Genomic DNA, 26,198 nt, shown 5'->3' with positions numbered 1-26,198 from the left:
CTTGCAGATTTTTTGGGTGGAGCCTTAGGAGGGCAGGGTTTGGGGAGGGACTTCTTGTGGTACAGTGCCATAGAGCTCATCTTCCACAGTGACCCTTATCTTCAGGTGAACCAATCTCTGTTGCCTGGAGATCAGATGTATCAGTAGGAGATTTCCAGCTACCGCCTGGAGGCTGACAACCCTACAGAGAAAGCAGAGCCAGCTGCAAAATGACTGCTCAAGCTTACATTCAGTCACACAGTGAAGAGCCTTGTATTGTGGTGGCAGTTGTTGCCAAAGCAACATTTTTGAAAATCTACACAGCCAATCAAATTTCGAGTGACCAGACAGAATCATTGCTTGGCAAAGGCCCTACCTGGCGATGCTTACTTTCTATAAAAGTATTGGGTGACAGAAAAGGCGGATTCCATGGTGCCCATTGGAGACCCCTAGATTAACATGATAAAGGCTAGGAAGTTTGAAGGAGATATACTGAGAGCAGAGCTGGTAATTATGAGTCATGAAAGGAGACAATGGAGGGATCCACCCTTGCCGAATGTCATGTCCAGTTTTAAGTCTTTATAAAAAGCATTTTCTAGAAACATGTTTTAAATCAATAAAACATGAGGAATAGGAATTTTACTTTTATAAAACAAAAGCTGTGATTCTCTTGAATTCTGAGGAAATGAGGCAAAATGACTGCTGAACTTAACCAGAGTCATAACTCACCTTTCTGTCCTGCAAGACAGGCCCTTTCCACACACATCACCCTAAAAGGTTTCTAAAATGTTTTCAACCCCCTTCTATACTATGGCTAAATCCCCACTGAGAAATTAAATCCAGAATACAACCAGATTTCAAAAGAAATGGCACCTTTTCATCACGGTTTCACTCTCCCCACTGCAGCATGTGTGTGATGAGGAGATACATGTCTATCACGCTTTCAAACAGTGCAGCACTCCCCACGATCACGCGATCAAACACACAGTCTGCTCAGTGGCTCTTTCTTCCTCATCCTGATTGGCTGTTGCGCTATGTTGGGGCGGGAATTTTTAAAAACTTTTTTTTGCGCAGGTATGTGACTTAGATGAGATGGTAGCTGTTTTTCGCGCTAAACTACATTTATGCTCGTTACCCATGCAGCTGCACTGGCACAAACATCTAATTTTAGTTTACAGTTGGCACAGAAATCACGTTCCATGCAACCACATTTCTACTAGCCTCTGCCAGCACAAAAAAAGAGGGGCTTCACGCACAGCCCACTGCACTCTGATTGGCTGGAAGGTTCCGCATTACTCCCTAAGGCGGGGAATTAAATCTAGATTCAACCCCCCGAACCTCCCCACCTATCTGGGTTCAGCGCATGTTTTTTTTTAAAGGTGCACTTCTATACAGGTTCTTAAAAACGCGTGATAAGGGAGAGCGGGAGCGCCAAAACTGGGATGAGTCCATGTTCGGCAATCAGGTAGTGATTCATGGCTGCCATTACATAATTTCCCCCTTTTTTTAGTTCTGTTGAATCGATGCTTTAATGCTTCAAATCTTTATGCTTCAATTCTCTACTCCATGTCTTCTTGATGCTTTAAAAATTGCACCCCCAATAAAAAAGAAACAGAAGTGATGCAAATAAACCGTGATGAAAGGGGAATGGACGAAATGTTTTATTTCCTGCCTCAAAATGTTTTAAAAGGTTTGTGTGTAAAGGGCCTAAGATTACCACCCCCTTCTTGTGCTTCTCTCTAGAATGTATGTGAGCATTTCAATCACACAAAAGCAGTTCACTTGTTCCCTTAGAACAGGGGTCTTCAAACTATGGCCCTCCAGATGTTCATGGACTACAATTCCCATCAGCCCCTGCCAGCATGGCCAAATGGCAGGGCTGATGGGAATTGTAGTTCATGAACATCTGAGGGGGCCATAGTTTGAAGACCCCTGCCTTAGAATATGAATAGTCCTGAATGTATGTGTGTCAAACTTTGACATTAATAAATGAAAATGATAATGTGAAATCACAGGTAAATTTTTACCTAACTGAAATGCTGATCTATATGTTTTTTCATTCAGTTTTTTATTCCAAAACACACAGGTGTAGTTTCCACTAATGCTTTGTTTGACTTGTAGAATACTGGTCACATTGAATAGTCCTTCTTCAGTCAGCTCAAAAGTAGTGTTTGCAAACATGCTGACATTAGGATTTCTCCCATCATGCCAGGATACTTCAGCCAGGGGATACCCTTCTGACTGACAAATTAAAATCAGACCCTCTTCCTTAGGATCTTTTATTTTCTGGATGTTTATTCTTTTGTATGGCGCTGCAGAAGAAAAAGCAGAGCACAACAACTTTGAAACATTTGCATTATTTTTGGGACACAATTACATGTTATGTTCATTGGGGCTAATTCACACTATTATTATATAATGAAATTCTCATGTTGTCTCTTGAATGCTTTGATATTTATCCCCAACATTGGATCTCTTGGCTTAAAGTATTTCAGGGGGAGTTAGGGTATCATATCTGAATGGCAACACAAGATCCCAAATTCAATCCCTGGCACCTCTGGTTAAAAGCATCCCACATAGCAAATGATGGGAAAGGTATTTTTCTGCCTGGAACATAAGAAAGAGCCTGCTGGATCAGACCACAGTCCATCTAGTCCAGCACTCTGCTACTCGCAGTGACCCACCAGATGCTTTTGGGAGCTCACATGCAGGAGGTGAAAGCAATGGCCTTCTGCCGCTGCTACTGCCGAGCACCTGGTCTGCTAAGGCATTTGCAACCTCAGATCAAGGAGGATCAAGATTGGTAGCCATAGATCGACTTCTCCTCCATAAATTTGACCACGCCCCTTTTAAAGCTTTCCATCACCACCTCCTGTGGCAGCATATTCCAAACACCAATCACGCGTTGCGTGAAGAAATGTTTCCTTTTATTAGTCCTAATTTTTCCCTCCAAGTTCTTGGAGACCCTTGAAAGCTGCTGCCTGTCAAAGAAAAAAGACAGTGTGCTAGCAGATTGGCCAGCAGGCTGATTCAATACAAGGCAACTTTACATGAGCCCTTCGGGAGTAGAGTGGTCTATTAAATTTAATAAATAATAATAATAATCACCATATGACCTGGTAAGTAAGCTCACAGCATGAGTTGGAACTTCAACAAGTCCAGTTGCTAGGCAAAAAAAGGCCATTCTTAAGAATGCTCAATGTTAAGTTGCAAAATTTTAAAAACCACAAGGGTATTTTAGAGTATCTGTCATGGTCCCTCATAATACAGGGTACTTCTGAGGAATAACATGGGTGGGACATGAAATATGGGGGACACTTCCAAACATAAGATGACACAACTATGACCTTAATTTAATGTAACCCCAGCCAATGTTCTCAAGTGAAGCTTTCACTTCAAAAAGATCTGACTTCACTGTTACAAGTAGACCATGTTACCACTGTTACAAGTAGACCAGAGGCCAATCTACTGGAGATCCCCGCCCCCTCTATGATGCGGCTGGCCTCCACTAGGGCCAGGGCTTTTACGGCCCTGGCCCCTGCCTGGTGGAATGCTCTTCCTCCAGCTGTCCGGGCCCTGCGGGACCTAAATGAATTCCGCAGGGCCTGTAAGACCGAGTTATTCCACCGGGCTTTTGGGGAGGCCGGCTGCTGATAGGTGCCCATTAACAACTGAGATCCGCTGTTCCCCTCTCAGAGTTAGAGGAGTTAATGGTTGAACGCCATCTGTTTTAAATATTTATGGATTTGGAGCGCTGCATTTTAACTGGTATTAATTTTTAGCATTTTATCCTGTTTATCCACTTGCCTGTAATTATGTTGTAAACCGCCCTGAGCCCTTTGGGGGAGGGCGGTATAAAAGTGGAATGAATGAATGAATGAATGAATGAATAAATAAATAAATAAATAATCAGAATCTTTACTTAATTTTGTCACCATGGCTTTTTACATGGTAGAAGAAGGAACTGTGGTAGAACAAGCATAGGCTATGTGCCATATGCCTGATCATAGTGTGAAGTAATTGTGTAGGTTTCCCGTATCACATCATACTTAGTTTTCCACAAACTAAGTCTGAGTATGAGTCATTGAACTAGAATAAAGAAAAACACATGTTCCTGTTCCCACAATATATCTGAGAAGTCAGTCCAAGTTCTTGAGAGTCAATTGATTTGATATGATGTCTGGGAAACTGATTTCATGCTGCTGTTGTGACCCATGCTATTCTGTTATGCAAAGTGGAGAAATGTCCCTCATGGTATGCATGTACCAACCTTTTACTTCCAAAGTAATGTATTTGTAATCAGCCTCTCCATAGTTTATGACACAGAGGAAAGAGCCTGCATCTGTGACCTTTACTTTGGTGATACTGAGTGCAGAACATCCCATTTGTAATTCTTCATGCAGTAGGGTGGCTCTCCCTCTATAGTCTGGGTCTTGTAACGTGAGGTCTTCCTGTCCCTTGTGGAGCTTGTAGATTTCTTTTTCTTCTTGTCTTGGTGATGTTCTTTTCCACAAGATGCTTAACATTTTAAAATCTAACTGGGAATTGACTGGAAAGCAGCATCTCAGTGTCACATTGCTCTGGTACTCCACAGAGTACTGAGACTGAAGAACCTCCACTGTAAATAAAGCTGAGGCACAAAAGCACAGCATGATTATCTATAAAGCAAAATATTACAAAATATTCTCCCTTCCTGCACCATTTTCTCTTTCTTTTCTCTGAAAGCTCCCATAGCCACCCTGCTTTTCCTCACTTTCCCGCACACCAGCCAACCTACCTTTATCCATCTTCAGCTCTCCCTACTTCAAGTCCTTCCCTCTCCCTTGGAGCCTCTGCTCAAGAAAACTATAGCTCAGTGGCAGCCAGCAGGCCCAGTTGTGTGGTGGAGAACCCTTACCACACTATTTCCTTTTTTTCTTCTCCTTCTGGTAATGCCAAATTTTCACATTTCTGCTTCTTTCTATCTTTCTCCATTAACCAACCTTCTTCTTTTTATTTGCTCTCCCCCTCATTTTTTGCTGTAGTGTATTTACTTCAGGTATACCATGCTGTTTTCTGCAAAGGGGACTCAAATCATCTTACATCATTCTTCTTTCCTCTATTTTCTCCTCACAACAACAGTATGGGGTAGTTTAGGCTGAGAACATGTGGCTGGCTTCCATGGCAGTCTGAAACGATAACCACTATACAGCACTGGCTTTTGTGGGGTGCATGCTGTTGAACAAATGTGAGCAAGCAGGTCTGGGTGAGTGGACTGAAGGTATCCACAGTCAGATGTCTGTAGTTAGCATGTTAACTGCATGAGGAAGAATCATGTGACAGCAATTCACCGTGAAAATATATACATTCACTTTTTAAAGGGATTCCTCTGCAAATGGTAACAGATTGCTTACCTGTGCCTTATTTTTCAAGGCAACATTGGTATGATTGATGTAGAGTTCCTATTTTCAAATGTAGAGTTCCTATTTTCATGCAGATTCGAGAACTCTGATCAAACACACTTCAAGAAAGAGGAAATCTCTTGTTTTCTTGGTTTTTTTTAAAAAAAAGAACTGAATATACTCACTATTCATTCAACCTTTAAGCCATTCATGTTAAGAAGGTAAGGAATTCCACAGAAAAATGTATTATCAAAGGCTTTCACAGTCGGATTGTGGTGGGTTTTCCGGGCTGTTTGGCTGTGGTCTGGTGGATCTTGTTCCTAATGTTTCGCCTGCATCTGTGGCTGGCATCTTCAGAAGTGTATCACAGAGGTGTATCACAGAGGTGTATCACAGAGGGAAGTGTGACTCTGCAGGTGAAACGTTAGGAACAAGATCCACCAGACCACGGCCACACAGCCCAGAAAACCAACCCCAATCCACAGAAAAAGTTTTAGTTATATGAAAACAGACCACAAAGGAGGTTTTTAAAACAATTATCAAAAAATTGCTTTCCAAAGCCCTAGTGTGCTTCAACAGATGTTACTCTAAAACTCTCTCTTCTGCTGTTGATGCCAGTTTCTCCCCTACATTAGACTTGAATCAAGATTGAGCAAACATCCTCTTAACTGCAGAGAATGGAAGGGAGAGCTAGAAGGGAAAATAAGAACAGCACCTAATTAAATCAAGCTTGCTGGAAAAGAACAAGAAATCCCAGGGAAAAGCTTGAGGAAATATGAGTCAATGCTTTGCCCAGAAGAAGTGAGAAGTGATCAGACTACTATCAGGAACTTCCAGTAATTATATTAGTGTGCCTATAGACCCAAAAGAGGCATTCACATTGCTCTAAGCATGGACATGCTGAAAACCTCCTACAACAAACTATCTGTTTGGATTTGTCCAAAGAATCTACCACTTTCTGTCTATATTCTGTGACTTATCTGGGCCTAACATGCTGCAGATTTGAGACAGTCTGGATTAATTCCCTTTCTACTGCTGTTTCCAAACCTAGCAAGGACAGAACCCTTTCCCAAAGCATACTTGTGTCTGGCATTGGTTCTGCTTTCCCCCTCTTGAACTAGCTGCCCAGACACCTGGAGCTTCATCAGAGGTTTTGGATACCACACTGGATCAGGAGAGGCAGCTATTCTGATTGCTTCCACGTTGATCTTTAGCTCCATGACACTCTCAGTGGTTTTGTTTTTGTTTCTGCATTACCTCAACCTGCAATCATCCCCCTGCAAGGTTTTTCCCTGTGTCAGAGTGGTTTTCCCAAACATACCTCGGTACAATACTTTTGAAAAGATTGTACTCAAACCATGTTTGGTCACTGTATAGATGGGAAGGCGCAGATTTCCATGTCTATCTTCCCTCATGCCCACTATTCTCCCCAGCACCTGTGTTTTTCTGCTGGCTCCTGCCACTGAGCAACACTAAAGAGGGAAGGCGTTGAGGTGTCATACTGGAGTGTGCCAGGAGGCGGTGAAAGAGGTGCTGGGTAGCAGCTACAACACTGTGCCGGTACATGTCAAATGGCAAACTGATCAGGGCATGGGTATGGGTGACAATGTCAGTTGCTGCTGATGGGTTCTTCTATCCATTCAATAACTGCATATCTGCATGTTGCTGCAAACCTGGGGCCTCTGTCAGCCCCTCCTGATGTATTCCAGTAAGGGTACCACATCCCCTTTCTCCTCTTGCAGGACTCGATATCAGGGGCTAAACATTTCCCAGGGATTCAATACTCAAGTCACTGTTGGTACCATGAATGTTAGCCAGTCACTTTGCCAGTCTTCAAATCCAAACTAGCATCTCTACACGCAGAATGAGAGAGTAAGAGGCTATGGCGGGAGAGAATATTCTGTCCACATTGGGTTTCTAAGGCCAGTTTCATGGGTATGGGCTCCACTCAAAGGAAAATGGGGCCACACTCACATAGACGTATGTCAGATAGCATGCATTGCTTCAAACCAAAATGCACATTCATCAGGAATGTCTGTTGTGTAATGCAGCATTTAACAAATGGAATCTGAGCAACACTGAATATGTCTCTCTCCACCCCCCACCTCCTCCAGTTTCAATTCTCCATTTACATTTCCTATTTTCTGCTAATTTTCTGGTTGGGTGGATTTTTTCTGACCTTGGAATTAGAAACTTGGGTTAGAAATCCAAGCCTATTGGATTGTTTTGAAACTCTTGGGCTATGTCCAAATGAAGTGAACCATTCTCTGGAGATTCTCTGTTGAAAAACTATCCAAGAAAATGCTCTCACCTGTCATCAAATGAAGCTGGATAGCAGGTAACACAACCAGCAGCAGCTTGAACATTTTTCTAGAGGTATCTAAAAGACAATGTTAACTTCATAAATATTTTCAAATATGTCAGCAGGTTGACACATGCCAAAAGTACTTTGCAATGTTGTTGCTTATGAAGGCAACAATAATTAAGGACCCGTCCTAAGAACTGGTTTGCCAGAAAGTCAATGGCAGTTTCCTCCTAAAGTACCTCTTTAATTTAATTTTGCATTCTTAAGGGAATGGAATGTATAACAGTGGCAAAAGCATTTCATTCAGGGCAAAATTAATCCACAAGGTTATAACAATTTAAGCATGATGGAGATGAAGCTGAAACCAAATAACTGTCCCTCCTCCATGAATATGTATTTGATAAGCATCCAAGATGGTACCAACCATGTGCACTGTATGCTGGATTCTTAAAAACAGTCGTTTCAGAGCAATGCTGTCTTGGGCACTAATTCTTGCCATCATCCAAGATTTTTAATTCGTAATTATGTCCATAGCGTTTACATTCTCAGATTAAATGATTATGGGAGGAAGTGGAGTGTGTTATGTCTCTCAACGAGCCCTAAAATATCCATCTGCTATGTTGATTGCGGGTGGTGATCTCAATGCAAGGATGAGACACAGAAATGCATCATGGGCACATAGGTCCTGTCTTTGGTGTCTTGATAAAGAAGGTAATCATTTTTTTTTCTTTTGCAAGTTTCTTTAGATTCTGTGTAACCTAGCTGGAGTTAACCCAGGGTAGCCTGGCTGGACTATGTCTGGCCCAAGTAGCTAATATAATACATTTAACTATTTTGAATGGAGCTGCCTCAGAAGATTGGTCTAGACAATTTTCCTTTTGGTCTGGAATTAAGCTTTCCACCACAGATTATTTGATGGTGTCACATGATTTGGCTTGTAGGACACAAAATTTTGAAATTTAATCAAGGCCAGAAAGTGATCACCACTTTGCCCTGTAATTTTGAGGATTATTTTCTTAAACATCCAGCACCTACACATCTTGATGCAACACTTGAAATAGTGTTAAAATTAAATGGAACTGGCAGTGAAATAAGGCAGTCAGTGAATGGATCAGTTTGCAGAAAGGTGGAGAGATTCACTCTAGATTATCAGGGGAATCGGAAATATCTACCTCTGTTCTTTGGAGCAGAATAAACTGAACCAGATCTGGATAATATGGTTTCATCCTCTTAATAAGTTCATCATATATATACTAATCTAGTTTTTTTTTAAATACTAATCTAGTATTTTTTTAAAAAAAAGTTAAGCCTATGCTCCTTTTAAAAAAAACTATCAGGCTTCTTATTTGGGAAGCCTAACAAAAGCCTAATTTTTTCATTTGGTGAACAAGTGAACACTAAGCTAAAATTTATGTTGTGTGTGTTAAAATTCCCAAACTGTCACCTAACTGTTATTAAAAAAAACTAATCAGAAATGTCCTTCAGAATAATTATATTTTTCAGATCCAGCAGCACTACCCCAGAACTAAAAAGAAACCCACCAAAAGCCCAGACATGTACCTATACACACCACAAAAGATCTTTAAAACAACTGAAGAAAAATGCCAAAAGGCAAACTTTTAAAAACAGCAACCAAGCTGGACCCCCCCATCACAACCCCTTTATTTATTTATTTATTTATTTATTTATTTATTTATTTATTATTTCGATTTTTATACCGCCCTGTCCCCGAGGGGCTCCGGGCGGTGTACAACAATTAATACAGATAAATACAGATAAAATAAAACAACAACAGCCCATAAAACTCCGACATAAAAACATACTGAATTTCATTAAAACAGCGGTAATTTCATAATAAAGGCACCCGGAGAATCCTTTCCTTTAAAACCCTCCCCTGGGGAGTAATCGGACTCCTCCATAGGAGGATAATCTTGATAGTATCGAACAGGGGCGCCATACTCAGCGGCTGGTTGCTCCAAAGGCCCGGCGGAACAACTCGGTCTTACAGGCCCTGCGGAACTCACCGAGATCCCGCAGGGCCCGGACAGCTGGAGGAAGAGTGTTCCACCAGGCCGGGGCCAGGGCCGTAAAGGCCCTGGCCCGCGTGGAGGCCAGCCGCGTCACGGAGGGGCCGGGGACTACCAGTAAATTCGCCTCTGCTGAATTAATGTGCAAAACATTCTACAACAAGCCAAGAGACCCCAACAAAACACCACAAAACCAAAACTGCCCAAAATAAAACCAAAGAAAATTATTTTTAAAGACACAGAAAGAAAACAAAGGCTCCCTCTGACCCACTGCAACCTACCTAGCAAAACAGAAAACAGCAGCAAAACCCCCCCAGAAAACCTGACATAATTTTAAATTTTAAAACCTAAAGTGCAAATCTCTTCTGATTTGCAACGAGGGTCCTCCCAGAAAAACAGGCAGGCAGGCAGCAGAATTAATCCAAGGCACAAACAGACCATAGCAGCTGAAGCCATACCATCAGCGCTCCAAAAAATGTTACCATGATATGGGATCAAGCAGCACCAGGACTGTGTTTTGTCTAATTTGCTCATGGTTAGAAAGCTATGGGCTACAAGAGAATCACTGTGATTGGGCAAACAGTGCATGCTCCCCCTAATGAGTGATTCCATTTGCCTGGAAATCCTCTTGTTAGGAAACCCATTAAAGAGCAAAAAACAGGCCTCAAAATATCAACAGCAGGCAATCCCATATATTTGTGAATATTTCTGAAAATATTTTGGACCTGGATTCTGGTATTCCCAAAAATCCCATATATCATCCAGATACTTGAGTATACCTGAAAAGTATTGATGAAATATTTCCCCCCAGATATATTTGGGTTGGATATATCCAAATGCAAGTCTTTAGTCCCTCATGCTCAATACTGCTCACTCCGGTTGACAGTAGTTCTGCAAAGCCTTAGAGAGTGTTTTCAATTCTGTCATGACAAAGTGTCAAGGACAAAGTGTCAAGGACTGTACTCTGGACTTCCTCTTTGATTAGCAAAGACATAGCAACACTGAGCTGTAGCCTTTGGTTTGAAGGAATATGGATATCTTTTCTTTATTTTATTTTTTTGGCCATCAAATCACATTTGACTTATGGAGACCCCTTGTAGGTTTTCAAAGCAAGGGACCTTTAGAGGTGGTTTACCACTGCCTGCCTCAGGTCACAAACCTGATATTGGTGGCCTCTCATGCAAATACTGTCCAAGGGCAACCCCCCTTAACTTCTGACATCTGACAAAGAAGAAGAAGAAGAAGAAGAAGAAGAAGAAGAAGAAGAAGAAGAAGAAGAAGAAGAAGAAGAAGAAGAAGAAGAAGAAGAAGAAGAAGAAGAAGAAGAGGAGTTTGGATTTATATCCCCCCTTTCTCTCCTGCAGGAGACTCAAAGGGGCTTACAATCTCCTTGCCCTTCCCCCCTCACAACAAACACCCTGTGAGGTAGGTGGGGCTGAGAGAGCTCCGAGAAGCTGTGACTAGCCCAAGGTCACCCAGCTGGCGTGTGTGGGAGTGTACAGGCTAATCTGAATTCCCCAGATAAGCCTCCACAGCTCAGGCAGCAGAGCTGGGAATCAAACCTGGTTCCTCCAGATTAGATACATGAGCTCTTAACCTCCTACGCCACAGGCTGCTCCAAAATTGAGCAAGCCTGGGCTATCCAGGTCAGGGGTTTCTTGATTAAACCTTTATCCTATTACATAAAAGGCTAGGCCTCGTGACAGTTCACTTCCAGGGTGTGGGCTGGGCTGGGCAGGGGATACTGTTGTCCCAGCCTCAAAGAGCTGCTTTTATAGGCACTGAGGCCTGGGGGCAGAGTTTGGGGAGGCATGACCACGTCCCCAGGGGTGAGGGCGTGGTCATGCCCCCGAACCCACCTCATAAAAAATCTATAGCTATGTATATTTGGTCATTGACTGTAAATAAAGTCTACTTCTATAGCTACGTCCCTGCTTCCAGTCAATTGCCATGCACACCTAGCTTGGGGTGGGGCTTACACAGAACAGGCAAAAACCAAGACAAAACAGTGGACTGTGGTTGTTACTAACTCTGTTACACTCTTGCCCTTGTCCCCCACTGCTGAATAATTGCAGTCACTGTACTACCAGCAGCTGCCTAAGGAGGAACAGGCACAGTCTTCAGCTGCTCCCCATGGGAGGGTTGCAATGGCTGGCGGTTGCAATTGCACTGTTGTATGGTAATAGGGACACGGAAAAGAGACAGGCATTCAGGAAGAGGAGGAAGGTGCTGACATAGTGCCAAGAGGAGTGGAAAGGCAGGAGGTCACCCCCCCGCCCTCGCTGGGTAACCTTAACCTTTGCGTGATGATACAGGCATCCCGGAAGTGGAGGAAGATGAGAAGCGAGCTGGTGATGCAAGGCAAAGGAAGAAAGGAAAGGCAGGAGGTGCTGACACACTCAGTGGGCACTGTTAACCCGCCAATAGTTTTCTAGAACTCTTTGTATTTGTTTGTACAATGGACTTTACTGCTATTAGATAAAGCAGGTTTGTCAGCACTCAAGGTCAATCTATATATTTCACTTCCACATACTTAACGGAGCCCTACTGCTGTTTTCTAAAATTAAAACTGCTGGGGGGTGGGGAGGGGGACAGTTGAAGCACCAGGGCAAGAAGTTTTTCCCATCCACCACTTCCAAACTTCAAAAAACTCCTTCAAGTGGCTTCCCCCTCCCTCCCTCCCACATGGAGTTCTGACGTTCCCTCCAAACAGGCATTTTGATTCCAAAAACAGAAACATACATGAGGAGAGTGAATCAGGGAACAACATGTGAGAAAGAGGCTAAGCATGTTTTCCTCTACCACATGTCCTCTGTCAATCATGTTGCCCTCAACTGGTTCATTAAACAAAAAATAGCCTGATGGAGGGGGAGGACATGGCCACATTCTGGGCAGGGAAAATGGCTGCTATATTGACAGGAACAGGAAGTTGTAAATTTTTCTACCCAGAAAGCCAGCCTTTGCTGCAATCTTTTACAAAAAATTAACAGTAAAGTAGGTTTGGGAAATATTGGAGAAAAACCAGGGAAACCTGCACTAATGTATCATGATGCTGTGGGGAAGCAGAAAAAAATTCCCAACAGCAAATAACCAAGGCAAATAACCCGTGTTTGCTGGTAAGTCCAGGGGTGGGGTTGGCAGTAACTGGGCATTCTGTGGTCCTTGGGCAATTGTATGGGTAAAGGAGGGAGGTGGGGAAGACTATGGAATGGTGGGAGGCAGACCCGTCCCCAGACACACTCTGAACTCTCTACTTTTTATGGAAAAGCTAATTTTAACTGTCAATGTGAGCCATTGAAGAAGGAGAAATATATGCAGTTGGGCATCTGAAGCATCATCAGATCCGACGATTACCTGCCTCCAGGCGTGCCCTCCACAGTCCAGAGAAGTCTCAGCCAGAGTGACATCCACCTCCACAAATGCACCAGCTTGCTTTTTACCCTGCCATGCCCCAGCAGACTGGCCCAGTCAGTATGCTCTCAGTATGCTCTGCCATCACTGACTGATTTAAAACAGGAACGTACTCAAATCAGAGTTCTGGAACTGTTAACAGCTGCCACCATGTCACGAAGCTAGGAATGGGGTGTTCACTCCTGCCTCTTTCAATCCTGGGTTCTTTTCTTCCAGACACTCCACACTGCTGAGTTTTCCAAAAATGTTGTTGGAAAAACAGAAAATAATAAACATTTCTAATACATAGGTTACTCTTAAGCATCGTTCCAGGCTGGTTCTTTGGTTCAGACCTGGCATGGAACTGCTTTCTCCCGCCTGGCCTGGAGTAGAATACCCTTTGTTAACTCTCTTTGGCACCCAGGAAAACTCTGTTTTCTGGCCATGTGATTAGCTAGTTCTTTGTCCTATCCTCACCGTTTGGCTAGACTTCCTTTTGGGTAATTTATTCAAAGCCCTTTGCCAGGCTAGTGTGAGATTGTAACCAGAGCAACCTCTTCACAGCAGTGTCACATCCTAGAACAAGGAAATTCCCCTGAAGCATTTGCCAGATGCTGAGCTGGCATAATTTAGATGAGTGATCTGTCACAAGTGTCAGAGACATAGAAAACCACACATTTGTATGCAGTCATTCTAATACTTTTTGTGAGCTAAGTGTGAAGTGGTTAAGATGAGTGTGAGCTAAGTGTGAAGTGGTTAAGATGTTGGACTAGGAGGTTCAAATCCCCACTTTAGCTCAGTCAATCCATTCTCAGCCTTGACCATGGCTAGTATTTTGATGGGAGACCTCTAAGAAATACTAGGGTCATGATGCAGAGGCAGACAATGGCAAACCACCTCTGAATATCTTTTGCCTTGAAAACGCCATCAGGGGTCACCGTAATTCATCTGTGACTGTGAAAAAAATCCTGAGAATAGAGTTCCTTTGGTGTTATCAGTTTGGAGCTCGTTAAGTTAAGTGACCAAACCTTAAAATTCTAGTCAATATAAACATTCCGTCGCACTGGCATAATCTGGTCTCCTCCAGCTAGTGCTATAAATCTCTAGATTTGTAATAGTAGTTACAATATTGTTGTTGAATAGTTTTTGAATGTCCCATCTGATACAGGGAAGGGGAGTGAGGGAGGGGATGGGAGGGAGGGGTGGCATGCAAGGGAGGGGAGGGAGGGAGAGGGGGCCCAACATCTGGACATGGCCCACCCACCCTAGCGGAGGGGGAAGGAGGGTGCCATGCAAGGGGAAAGATGGGAGGGAGGGGATGGGAGGGAGGGAGTGGTGGCATGCAAGGGAGGGGAGGGAAGGGGAGGATATTGAAATTTCAAGACATTTATTTATAGTGCCCATCTAGAGTTTTTCCAAAAGAAAGTGCAAGTTCACCTCCACCAATATCTATCCCTTTCCTTTAAAACAAACAACCCCCCACCCAAAAAACCCACACCTCATTTCTTTTTAAAAGATATACATCTGTGTCGTTGTTGTTAACAGTTTAAAAGGGCACAAACAGGTTTTCAACTGTGGCTAGTCCTCCTATTTGTACTGTCAAAAACTACTTGTATGAGTGGAGGGGTTTCCATTGGTCCAGCTATAGGACTACCTTTACACAAGACATTAGTAGACAGATATGAGACTTCCTCACATTGCTCAGCTGATGTGGATGCAGGTTTGCGTTATGAGGTTCACAAGAAATGGCAGGGAGCCTCCTTTGAGATGGAGAGGGATATTCAGCTACATTTGAGGTTATAATTTCTTTGTACACAAAAGGACACGCAATTAATGCTAAATCAAATACACTCAGGTTTGCCAAAGATGGACAGCTTAGAATATTTACCAATTCCCTGTTCCCTGTAGGTTTCATGTTTTTTGTATCAAGAGATTTTTGTTTTTAAAAAATCAAGTCCTTCTTCTCCAATTCCTTAAAAATAGTTAATACTTTATCAGCAGCATTATGTATTAAAGTCAGATCTCTATCACAGTGGAATTGTTCAAGTTTTCCCCAGATAAAAGAACACTGACCTGATTGAGAAAGGCAGGCAGGAGCAAAGAATCATTCTTCCTTCTCAACAGCTTATGGCTCAGATACTGATTTAAACCAGCTTCCTCTGGAAATTTTGTTTAAGGAAATCAAAAGCTTGTAGTTTCTCTTTCATTTTGCTGATGTAACCAATTTCCCGACCTTTAATAGCCTAGCATCTTTATAAACACAGATTTGTTGTCTTTATCTTCATTACAAAAACAATATAAAACCAATTAAACTTGTTTTCTGAATACTATGGTGACAAACTGTTCATTAGCATAATGGCCACCACACTCTTCAATGGCCATGCAGAATGACTTCATCCTTTTGCCTCTGAAATTTGCTGCCAGTAAACCACCACTGTTATTACTAGTCCTGGAAGCAGTAGGCTGTGGATTGCAAGTGTAATGATCATACAGAACACAGGACCAGAGGACTTCTTCACATAAGAACCTAAGTCAGGATGGCCTCTAGAAAAGTATGTGTGAGCCACAAGCAAGCCAAACCAGAGAGAGCGCCAGGCAGAAAACGTGTGCGAAAAAGGGGCATGGTGGAATTGGGGGAGAGAAGTGAGGTCTGTAATTCATCTCCTCTACTCTTAATTAAGAAGGAATGGACATATACAGGAATGGGCTTTATCTATATATATAAAAAGCTAACCGTGTATGTGTTGATGACAGTATACCTCAGTAACTGCTGGGCCAATTCCTCTGAAAATTCCCAGCCACTATAGTCAGTCAGGCGAGAGTGTTTTTAGATGTTCACATACCTGAAATTTCATACCTGGCCCAGGCAAAACGCCTTTTTCCTGGCGCTCCCTGCTGAAGGACATGCAGCTGCCTGTGTGTAACTGTCACTTTTAGAATGTTCGTGCTGCTTAGAATGTTCACTCAGATGGCCAGATATGAGCAGTGAAAACAGCACATAGGCAGTAACTCGAGTGGAAGTGAAACACATACACACACATACACACGAGGGAGAGGGAAGGGAGGGAGGAGGGGGAGGAGGAGGAGGAGGAGAAGAAGGAGAAGGAGGAGGAGGAGGAGGAGGAGGAGGAGGAGGAGGAGGAGAAGAAGAAGAAGAAGAAGAAGAAGAAGAGGAGGAGGAGGAGGAGGAGGAGGAGGAGGAGGAGGAGTTTGGATTTATATCCCCCCTTTCTCTCCTGCAGGAGACTCAAAGGGGCTTATAATCTCCTTGCCCTTCCTCCCTCACAACAAACACCCTGTGAGGTAGGTGGGGCTGAGAGAACTCCGAGAAGCTGTGACTAGCCCAAGGTCACCCAGCTGGCGTGTGTGGGAGTGTGCAGGCTAATCTGAATTCCCCAGATAAGCCTCCACAGCTCAGGTGGCAGAATGGAGAATCAAACCCGGTTCCTCCAGATTAGATACACGAGCTCTTAACCTCCACTGCCACTGAGAGGGAGGGGTGGCATCAGAGATGGGATCCAGCAGGTTCTCACAGGTTCCCAAGAGTAGGTTACTAATTATTTGTGTGTGCCGAGAGGGGGTTACTAATTGGTGATTTTGCCACGTGATTTTTGCCTTAGTTAGGCCCCTCCTCTCAGAAGTAGCACGCAGAACTTGAAGCAGTCTAGCAGGAGGTACACCAGTGTGCGTGGCAGCCTGCGTCTGTGTGCATTCGTTTCCCACCCAAGGACCGGCGCAGCGGCTGCATCCTTGCCACAGCCCCGCCCAGGAATGCCCCGCCCCTGGAATACCCGGCCACGCCCCCATCGTGCCCCGCCCAGCCCCATTGGTGCTATGCCACAGTTTGAATCCCACCACCATGGGAACCTGTTACTAAAATTTTTGGATCCCACTACTGGGTGGCATGCAAGGGAAGAGAGGGAGGGAGAGGAAAGGGACGGTGGGGGAGGCATGCAAGGGAAAAGAAGTGAGAGAGGGGAGACAGTGAGGGGTGGCATGCAAGGGAGGGGAGGCAGGGGGCCCAACATCTTGATATGACCCACCCACCCTAGCAGAGGGAAAGGGAAGGGAGGGAGGGGGAGGGGTGGCATGCAAGGGAAGAGAAGTGAGGGAGGGAAGAGAGTGAGGGGCGACATGCAAGGGATGGGAGGGAGGGGCCAGGCACCCTAGATTCCCTGAATACTGCAGTTACAGTTAAGAAAACCAGGCACACATTACTCAGGAGTAAGCTCAGTACAGCAACCATGACATACTTTGAATGGCTGCGTCACGCCCCTCAGAGGGTTTCCTGAGAAGCAACACCCATTGGCACCAACCAAACTTACTCCCAGGTAAAGGATCATGACCAGCCAGCCTAGATGTGTGGGAGGGGTGCCTTTCCATTCCCCCCCGCAAGGAATGCGGGCACACTCATCACTGACATCGCACAGTATCAGGCTGCGTGTTTGCATGAGCATGTACTGCTGGCCTCTGCAATTGATTTGCTGCTACTGTTCCTTTCCCATTTCACCACAATAAGCCACAGCAACGCGTGGCTGGGCCACGCTAGTATTTTTATATAAATTTTCTAGCTCTCATGTTTTACAGGCCTATGTCAGATGAGAGCAGGTTCCTAGACTGATTTTTTTAGGGGGCTTGAATATCCATGCTAAGGGAAACCTCAACAAGACCAACCTAGGATTTTATTGGCCCTTTCCCCACTTCAAAAGTGAAAGTGTAGGGGGCCCCTGCTCCGTGTTCGGTGCGTGGTTTCAAAAAAGTGTACTTCCGAACAGGATCCGAAATGACGCGTGCGCTGAGGGGTGGGAGGAGCGGCAGAATCGGGGTGACTGCGTTGTCACTGCTGGTGTAGTGGGGAGTGCTGCAGGACCCTGGGGTATTTGCTGTGAGGAGCGCGCATCTAATGGTGGGTGGGAAATCGACCATTGTCTCTTTAATTTGGACCTCTATCAGACTGCAATGTGCCCAACACAAACTGAGGTCACGCACTGGATCTAATTTTTTGGACTGAGCAACTGAGGGGTGGCTTAATTTCAGGATTAGAAATGTGGCCTGACCTTGGCTTTGTGTATGTGGTTCCAAGACCTCTCATTAGAAGAGTTTGGTTAAAATGGTCCACCCACAGAGACTCATGAATACTACTAGACTGCAGAACACTCTGGGGGATTTTAGGACCCCAAATATATGCTCAGCTGAGGCTTCAGTGGTAGTGAGAAACGTGAAGATCCTTGTAGCTATTAACAAGGTTGCCCTTCTACAACTGCTCTCATGCATGGGATGTAAACTGTCCCATTTACTATGGAACTGGGTGACATGAAGAAGGCTGGGAGACATGTAGAATGATGCTGGCAGTGAATCTGAACTGAATCCGATAGATGATGCTTAAAGCTCATTGGAATAGTTTTATTTCTTTCATTGTTCAAATTCGGTAGACCCTTTTGGACTGAACCAAGACTTAGATCCATCTTCCTTAATATGAGTTGCTGCAGACTTGGAGGATAATTTAATGAGTTCATCAGTCATGACTCAGACCAAGGCTTACTTAATTCTTCAGAGCAGTACTAGTAACAAGGACTAGAATGGGCAGGCCTTCCTGTGGTATATATAATTATAATTTGTGATTTAAACATGTTTCATGTATATGGGTCAGAATTTTGTTACTTACTGAACTGAGATTGTTCTCATGTTGTCTGTTTGGAAGAAACAATGTGATATTCACACTGAACATTTTGGCATTGTTTAAGAAGAACGTTTAACATCTGTAAGTGTATTTAAACAGTATTTTTTGTTCATGCATGGGTCAGAATTACTTCACTTACTTAATTGAGACTGTTCTCATGCTGTTTTCTGTAGAAACCCTATGAAATTCATGTTGAGCATTTTGCCATTATTTAAGAAGAAAGCTTATAATTTGTAGATGTATTGGAACAGTATTTTTTAACGATTTATTTGCTGATCATATTTTGTAGTTTGTTCTAGCATTCAGTATACTTCAAGTCCCTGAAGAGTACAACAGCAAAGATTATACCAATAACTAGCCAGCTTGAGGAGAGCTTTGAAGTGCTTTTTTGCTTTACATCATTATTATATGAAGGTTTGTTACACTTTCAAGTGATGTTTAGATGCAGCTGTTTTCTTTGCTGAATTACAGCCAGCATGAGATGTTTGCATTTCCCCCTACTCAGATTGTGAGGCACAGTCAGCAGTCAAACAAATGTGTTTGGAAGAACATGGGGATCTTTTGGTTCTGTTTCTTTAAATGTTGAGTATCAGAGACAAGAATATATTGTTTATCTGGTACTCCATTCAGAGTTTTGTTTATAATATATCTCGCACTAGTTCAGTGTGGGCTCAATAACTGTTTATTTCATATGGTAAGTGTGATTTTTATTCGTTTCATACATACAGTTTATTGACTGGGAAGCCCAACATGTACATTTATTACTATTTACCATTTTACCTGCATCTCTCCACTGCGGTTGTGATTATTGCTCATTAATATGGGAAGTAGCAAGACCATTTACTGTTCAATATGTTCTGTACTGTGGTTGAGGTATATTTTCCACTTCTTTTGGATTTGTGCTATTAGTGCTGGGGAAAGCTGCCATCTGGGTGAAGTCTGACAAGACAATGTAACTTTCTGTTGCAACGTGCTCACCTTGTACATCTAATAGCTGATATTTAAAATCAGCTTTTTTCATTATCAATACTGCAAACATAAATCTCTTTTTTAGTTAACTTTACATAAGTGGCTCACACAAACAAGCTCAGTTTATCTATCAATGTGTTGCTTTTCTCACTGTGCTGAGTTCAAATTTTCTTCCCCTTTGCAATGTTTATAGACTTATCAGAAAGGAAAATTTCTGCTTGTGGGTAAAGGAATTTACTCACTATCGAAAGCCAACTTTATAGGCCACCATCATAAACAACTATTGTGGCATTTTAGAGGCATGTAAGAGCAGAAGATGTTGCCGTTAATAAATGAGTCACTTTTAATAACATCAAAATCATTTCAAGAGTTCCACAGCACTGCGCTTCAACACCCACAAATCACAAAATGGAGCTGTGGTCAAAAGGATACTGAATTGAGAAGCTTTGGGTGGAATTGCAAAGAAGACTTACGGTAGACTTAGGATTGTACACAGTACTTCTTAAAATGAAAAAAAAAAGGTGGTTGCCCAAAAGAAATTAGGTGGTTTCCCAAAGGAATTTAATACACCAGTAGTTCGATATGATGATAGCTGACTTGGAAATTTGGTGATTATTGATTATTAACTATTGAAATTGTGTGGAGCTTACTCCCAAGTCATTATGCACAGAATTGCAATCAAAGGATAGAAGCTCCTGGGATATGCCAGTGAAAATATTTACTGGGAAATATTTAAATACTTGTATCGTGAAGAACATTAATTATACTGGTCAGTGAGCTTGGTTACTGAAAAGTGGTTATTGCTATTTTACTTTGAATCATATGATTTCAAAATACGATTTAAGTTTGATCATTTATTTTTAGTCAGGATACTTATTCTGTAAACACTGTAGATGCCTAAAAGGTTAGCATTTACCACAAAAATAAGAGGAAGATTATTCAGCAAGTAAGACTGTTACATACATACATACACGCACACTCTGCCCCAACACGCAAACAGGAAGAACTGTGATACCTCCAGTAGTTTAGCATAATGAGAACTAGATAAAGGAAATTAGCTCTTCGAGAAATATTTTTCTGTTCTAAGATTATTTTATGTTACTTTTTGCTAATGTCATAGAAAAATCCTCATCAATTTTTTTATCCTGATGGAAATGCGAGTAACACATGAATATGTATGTTCAATGTATGTCTTCCAACATGCAGTTAAAATTAGAAAGGAAAAAAAACGTTGTCTAATTACAGGGTGTCCCATATGAAACCCTGGAGCACTCCACAACTGACAGGCCTGGTCCTGGACTTACCACAAGGAGCAGGGACCTCCAGGAAGCTTGCGGCACAAAGGAACGGCAGAGAAATGTTCAGGAGAGCCTGAGCAACAAGAACAATCCTCAGCAGTTCCAGGAGGCAGCACAGCCCTGGTCAAGCTGCAATCAGCAGTCCACAGCAGCCTTAGAGAGCGGAGCCGGGCTGGCACAGCCCTAGCTACACTGCAATCAAGGAGGAGGGCCAGGAAGGCTGAAGAGCCAGTCACCGGCCAACAGGGCAAGGCAGACAGCTCGCCAGCTACTAAGAGGCTGGAACAGGGAGCTCTCAGGCAAGAAGGAACCTCCTGTGAGGGATAAAAGGGAGGCAGGGAAAGAGGGAGGTTTGTTTGGTGGGGAGGCTCAAGCTTGCAGGAGTGCTGTTTAGTACCTGACAGAAGTAAAGAGTTTATGAATAGAAGCCAGAGTCATGTTCTGTTGGTTCCAGAAGAATAGCCCAGCACTTGTGAGGCCAAGGTGGCCTATCTGCAGGGGTGATTGGCAAAGGGGACACTCACAAGTAATGTTGCACTTTTTTGCTTATGGTAAAGCCACTTTTGGCCGGGGTGAAAGCAGAATAAATTTCCTACTGGTAGGGTCTCCCAGGGAGGGGGCGGAGAGGCTGAAAGCAGAAACTGGGAAGGAATCCCTCTGACCACTTTCTCATCATCCCACAACTGTTCACTTTCACCCTGTTTATTGGAACACTATCCCAGATTTTATTAAAATAAACAACTCTTTTTGCAGTAATATAAGATGGAGTTATATTCATCTTATTTCTGAAATTGTATTTTAATTTTAAAAGTCGCATGTAAAACATTTTAATCAACAAAATGTGTATTTTAATAACATCAATTGATTGGTTTATTGCAGTTTGGGGGAAGTGACATTTGATTACTGTACTATATGCAATATGCTTTGAAAACTTCATCTGATGAAAATATGTGAGAATGACAAGTTGTACCTAGTTCTGAGAAACACAATGGTTTTATTTATTTATTTGATTCGGTTTTTATATCACCACTCCCTTTTGGGGTTTGGGATGGTTTCCAACAATAATCATTAGAACAGTAAAATCGAGTACAATTAAATCACAATAAATAGACGTTTTTTCTAGATGAAGTCTTGATGGCAGTAACATATCTAGTAAACGATACTAATTAGAAGTTGGAGGAATTCCTCCTCCTCCTTTTAATTCCTCCTCCTGATGGAGGAGGACCATCAGATGGTCTAAGGGGGGTGTCTGATGTGAAGGGTGGAAGCCCAAGATGGTATATGGCTGCCTCAACCATATGCTTATCGTAGACAAGGCCCAAGATGGTATACCACTGCTGCCTCAACCATATGCTTGCAGTAGACAAAGTCAACCTCTGAATAAAATATGCATATATCACATTGGAGGACTCATGAAGGTACTTGTGTTTCTAAGGTTGGCAGTATGAAAAATGGTTGTGAATGAACCATGCTAAAAATTCCCTGCCTGAATCTCCCGTCTCACACATTCAGCCCTGGAGCACAAAGTTCATTATGGAATATGTTCTACTGTGATACAGCATTCTTGCAGTTGAAAAACACCAGCTAATAGCTGTCTTGTTACAAGAAGACAAAAGTATTTCAGTGTGGAAAGCAGTTTTATTTCTCATAAATTAGGCTGATATTATAAACATGAAAATAAAAATAATGCCACACTATGTTTTTACATCAAGAAGATTAGTACACAACTGAAAACGAAGCGTTTGGAAACTACACTTTCCATGCTGCTTCCTTCCCTTGTGTTAAAACAGGTGCTGGAATAAAAGGAAAAGGTTGTCCCTCCTATTTATTCTTTGCCTCTTTGATCTTTGGTCTTACTGGATTATGTTGTTTCACATGTATTGTTGCAGCAGGCAAAGCTGTTGAATTTAACCCTTAATAGGGGAACAGAGAGAAAAGATGGAATACGGAGGAATGCAGGGTCAGAATTAGTTCCTATCCTTCCTGGGCTGTTCTCAAAACGCAAGTAGCCCAATAAACTTTGAGCTTCCTCAGCTGTTGGCTTTCTTACTCCATGGAACTTTCTAAGGGGCCCATGTGATCTAAGGGATCTTGGAGACCCAAGTTCAAATCCCCACTTTGCCATGTAAGTTTGCTAATCCCAATTCATCTTTACCTCATTCATATGGTTGTTGTGAGGACTAAACAATGTAAGATATTTTGGGTCGCCAATGAGGAGAAGAGGGGTGGGGATGAAGGAAGGGACTAAATAAATTGTACTATAATTGTACTATAATTACTGAAATCCTTAAACTCACTTGAGGCCCTAGTCAATGTTTTCTGCTGGAGCTGGGTACAAAGTCCCTGCAATTGAGATTACTTGAATCTCAGGGAAAAGCAGATGCCTTCTGGTCTCAAAGGTACTAGAGCCAAATCCTGAAAATCTACACAATGATTTGCCAAAACTGACACAAAATACTTCAAGGAAATGTGCACAAATGTAGAGATGTGTTATCACTCTGATCCCAGCACCTTCCAGTGATAAGCATCTTTCCCACCTATCAGAACACTTTGAATTTTTTGGTATCCTTCTTTGCAGTGCTTAACCCTGTTTTCCTCTTCTGCTGTTATGCCTATTTAACACAACCAGAAACTAACAAAGGCCTTGACGTAATTGGTAGATGCGGGGGGGGGGGGGGGTCCCAATAAAGAGGTGTGTACGTCTCCTTTTGGTCCTAGTGGGGAGAAAACTTTAAAATATTTGTTTACTTACCACATTAAACTGTGAGGTATGTTCCCCAGAAAAATAACTGTGCTGTTGGGAACAATACAAGCCGTAATGACAAACTCTATTTTTAAAGCTTAACTGACATCACAGGCATTTTCACCACCCACCTTATGCTAACATTTCCTGACTGGGTAAACATCAAAATACAATAAATGATGACACTTTAGTGAAGCCATTGGAAAATTAGGTTCATGTGTAGGGCTTGGAAATAATTACCACAAAGCTTACATCGAGTGACATTTAAAATGTGTTTTCAATTGCTGGTATTTGAAATGATTTTTGAGTACCTGGAATGTCTTATTACTACTTATATAACTGACTAACTACTTATGGCTAAAGAAGTAAACCATGACCCTTTTGTCACTATCACTTTCTGAAGTTAGCCCTTGTGGGGCACCATCAGTATCTCAGACATGAACAGTTCTACACACATCCACACTGGCACAAACTTGTGTCACCTCCACAGGCCCATTCACACCTCTCCGCTAGTACTGGGCCATCAGTCTCTGGGTCTCTGGCTGGTGGACTTGTTAAGAGGACTGGCGGTAGTATGTTGATAGAGTTCAGATGCCAATAAAGACTCAGGCCCCTTCCGCACATGCAAAATAATGCGTTTTCAAACCACTTTCACAACTGTTTGCAAGTGGATTTTGCTATTCTGCACAGCTTCAAAGAGAACTGAAAGCAGTTTGAAAGTGCATTATTTTGCATGTGCGGAATGAGCCTCAGATACTAGTGAGTTGCTTAATAAAAACTTTACTAGCTTAAAGGTAGAGTAACAAGGGGGAAAACAGTGAACACTATACTATACTATTACATTTTGCATGTTGCAACATGCTGGCACATGGTCCAAGTGGGAACAGTAACTTTATAACCTCAGGTATGCCTGCTGATAGACATATAACAAATGGCTACTATACTGGTCAATGACTAATCAATAGGTAGGCTCATCAGAATGTGACCACAATGTCTTGTTTACATACAGACAGACAGTTAACACTTTCATGACTGGTTGTGACCGACACTTGCAAATCTCAGCATAGTTTTTCCCTGAGGTTGTGAGCCTTCTTACTTCAGCACTTTATGATTTTGCCTTGGACCAAATAATCTCCTTAAGGCTTTTATAAAATTTTGACATGAAGTTTCTTTTTCACATAAAAAAAGCTGTGTGGTAAGTTTCAGAGAAGACTTATACAATAGCAAGTATGCAAGACAGCTGCAGCAGAAGTCAGCAGTACCTCAGCCCCCAATGAATTTTATCCCATTTTACCTCTAGAGTGCAGTCCCCTTCCCAGTAGTCAAAGTCAAAGAATATGGTGCCAAGGGAGAATACTTTTTTTCTCAGTTCCTTGGGGGAGAACTGGGGTTGCCAAAGCAGGAAGTTCCTTGGGGGAGAACTGGGGCTTGCCCAAAGCAGGAAGTCCTCGGCTCTGGGAATGTTAAAGAAGTCCCTTGGTGATGCAAGACCTCTGCAAGAGCATGTAACCAAAGTATTCTTTCCCCAACACAAGCACCAGTTATAGGAAGAAGGTTAGTTTTTATACACCACATTTCTCTACCTGTATGGATTCTCAAAACAGCTTATCATCGCTTTCTCTTCCCCATTCCCCAACAGAGAGCTCTGAAAGAACTGTGACTAGCCCAAGGTCAATCAGATGGCTTCATGTAAAGGAGTGGGGGAAACAAACCCAGTTCACCAGATATAGAGTCTGGAACTCATGTGGAGGAATGGAGAATCAAACCTGGTTCTCCAAATTAGAGTCCACCATTCTTAACCACTGTGCCACACTGGCTTCTGAGATGAAAGCAAAACTGATTGAATAGTGAAATGTTAAATGAGAAAAGGTTTAGCAAGTCTAAAACATTACATTAGGTCACACACTATTGTAATAATTCAAGATGTTGTCTAACTTCTTTCAACCACAGCCCTGTAAGTTTTTGTTTCCTCAGATTATGTCCAAGGTCCAATTGTGCTTAACAGGAATGGGCCCATTACATAGGGCAGAATGTCCCCTTGCAGAATGTGAACTCAACCTTGGCCAATACAGTCCTTTGCAGTGTTAAAGCTTGGACATGGATCAGAAAGCAAAGGGAGAAATTAAGCAGGATCCTTATGGCTAATCATTGAGGCACAATCGCTAACATGGGGTTTCTACTTTAAGTTCTTTATGAACTTAAAGCTAACATGGTCACCTCTCTCTCTCTCTCTCACACACACACACACACACACACACACACACACACACACACACACACACACACACACACACACTCATCTTCCTATACTTTCTCTGATGAAGAGATGGACTGGTTTTAAAAGTTAGCACCTGGCAATCTTACTGAGAAAGGACTACTTAGAAAGTTATTTTCTGTTAATATATTAGATATAACACCAGTTGCGA

The 26,198-nt window shown here is 42.6% G+C and overlaps 2 protein-coding genes across 4 annotated transcripts in view; one reads left to right on the top strand and one right to left on the bottom strand.

The window, feature by feature from the left end:
• PLGRKT (plasminogen receptor with a C-terminal lysine) overlaps nt 1–26,198 on the top strand; it is a 71,505-nt gene that overhangs the window by 16,362 nt on the left and 28,945 nt on the right. The window lies entirely within an intron of this gene.
• Nucleotides 1–26,198, bottom strand: part of LOC125437311 (programmed cell death 1 ligand 1-like) — a 33,827-nt gene that overhangs the window by 2,959 nt on the left and 4,670 nt on the right. The window contains exons 1-4 of one of the 3 annotated variants that reach the window (XM_048504807.1): nt 15,156–15,237; nt 7,672–7,740; nt 4,250–4,609; nt 2,007–2,291 (exon numbers count right to left, since the gene is read on the bottom strand). In XM_048504807.1, the coding sequence (XP_048360764.1) occupies nt 2,007–2,291; nt 4,250–4,609; nt 7,672–7,726 (700 nt within the window). In that variant the 5' untranslated portion in view covers nt 7,727–7,740; nt 15,156–15,237. Of the gene's footprint in view, nt 1–2,006; nt 2,292–4,249; nt 4,610–7,671; nt 7,741–13,046; nt 13,133–15,155; nt 15,238–26,198 lie in introns of those variants that run through there. The other 2 variants (XM_048504808.1, XM_048504809.1) reach the window with 2 other exon arrangements.

This window comes from Sphaerodactylus townsendi, linkage group LG07 (genome assembly GCF_021028975.2).
Source record: "Sphaerodactylus townsendi isolate TG3544 linkage group LG07, MPM_Stown_v2.3, whole genome shotgun sequence".
In the NCBI taxonomy this organism is placed as follows: Eukaryota; Metazoa; Chordata; class Lepidosauria; order Squamata; family Sphaerodactylidae; genus Sphaerodactylus; species Sphaerodactylus townsendi.
The sequence above is the reverse complement of the archived record's forward strand: the minus strand, read 5'-3'. Positions and strand labels throughout refer to the sequence as shown.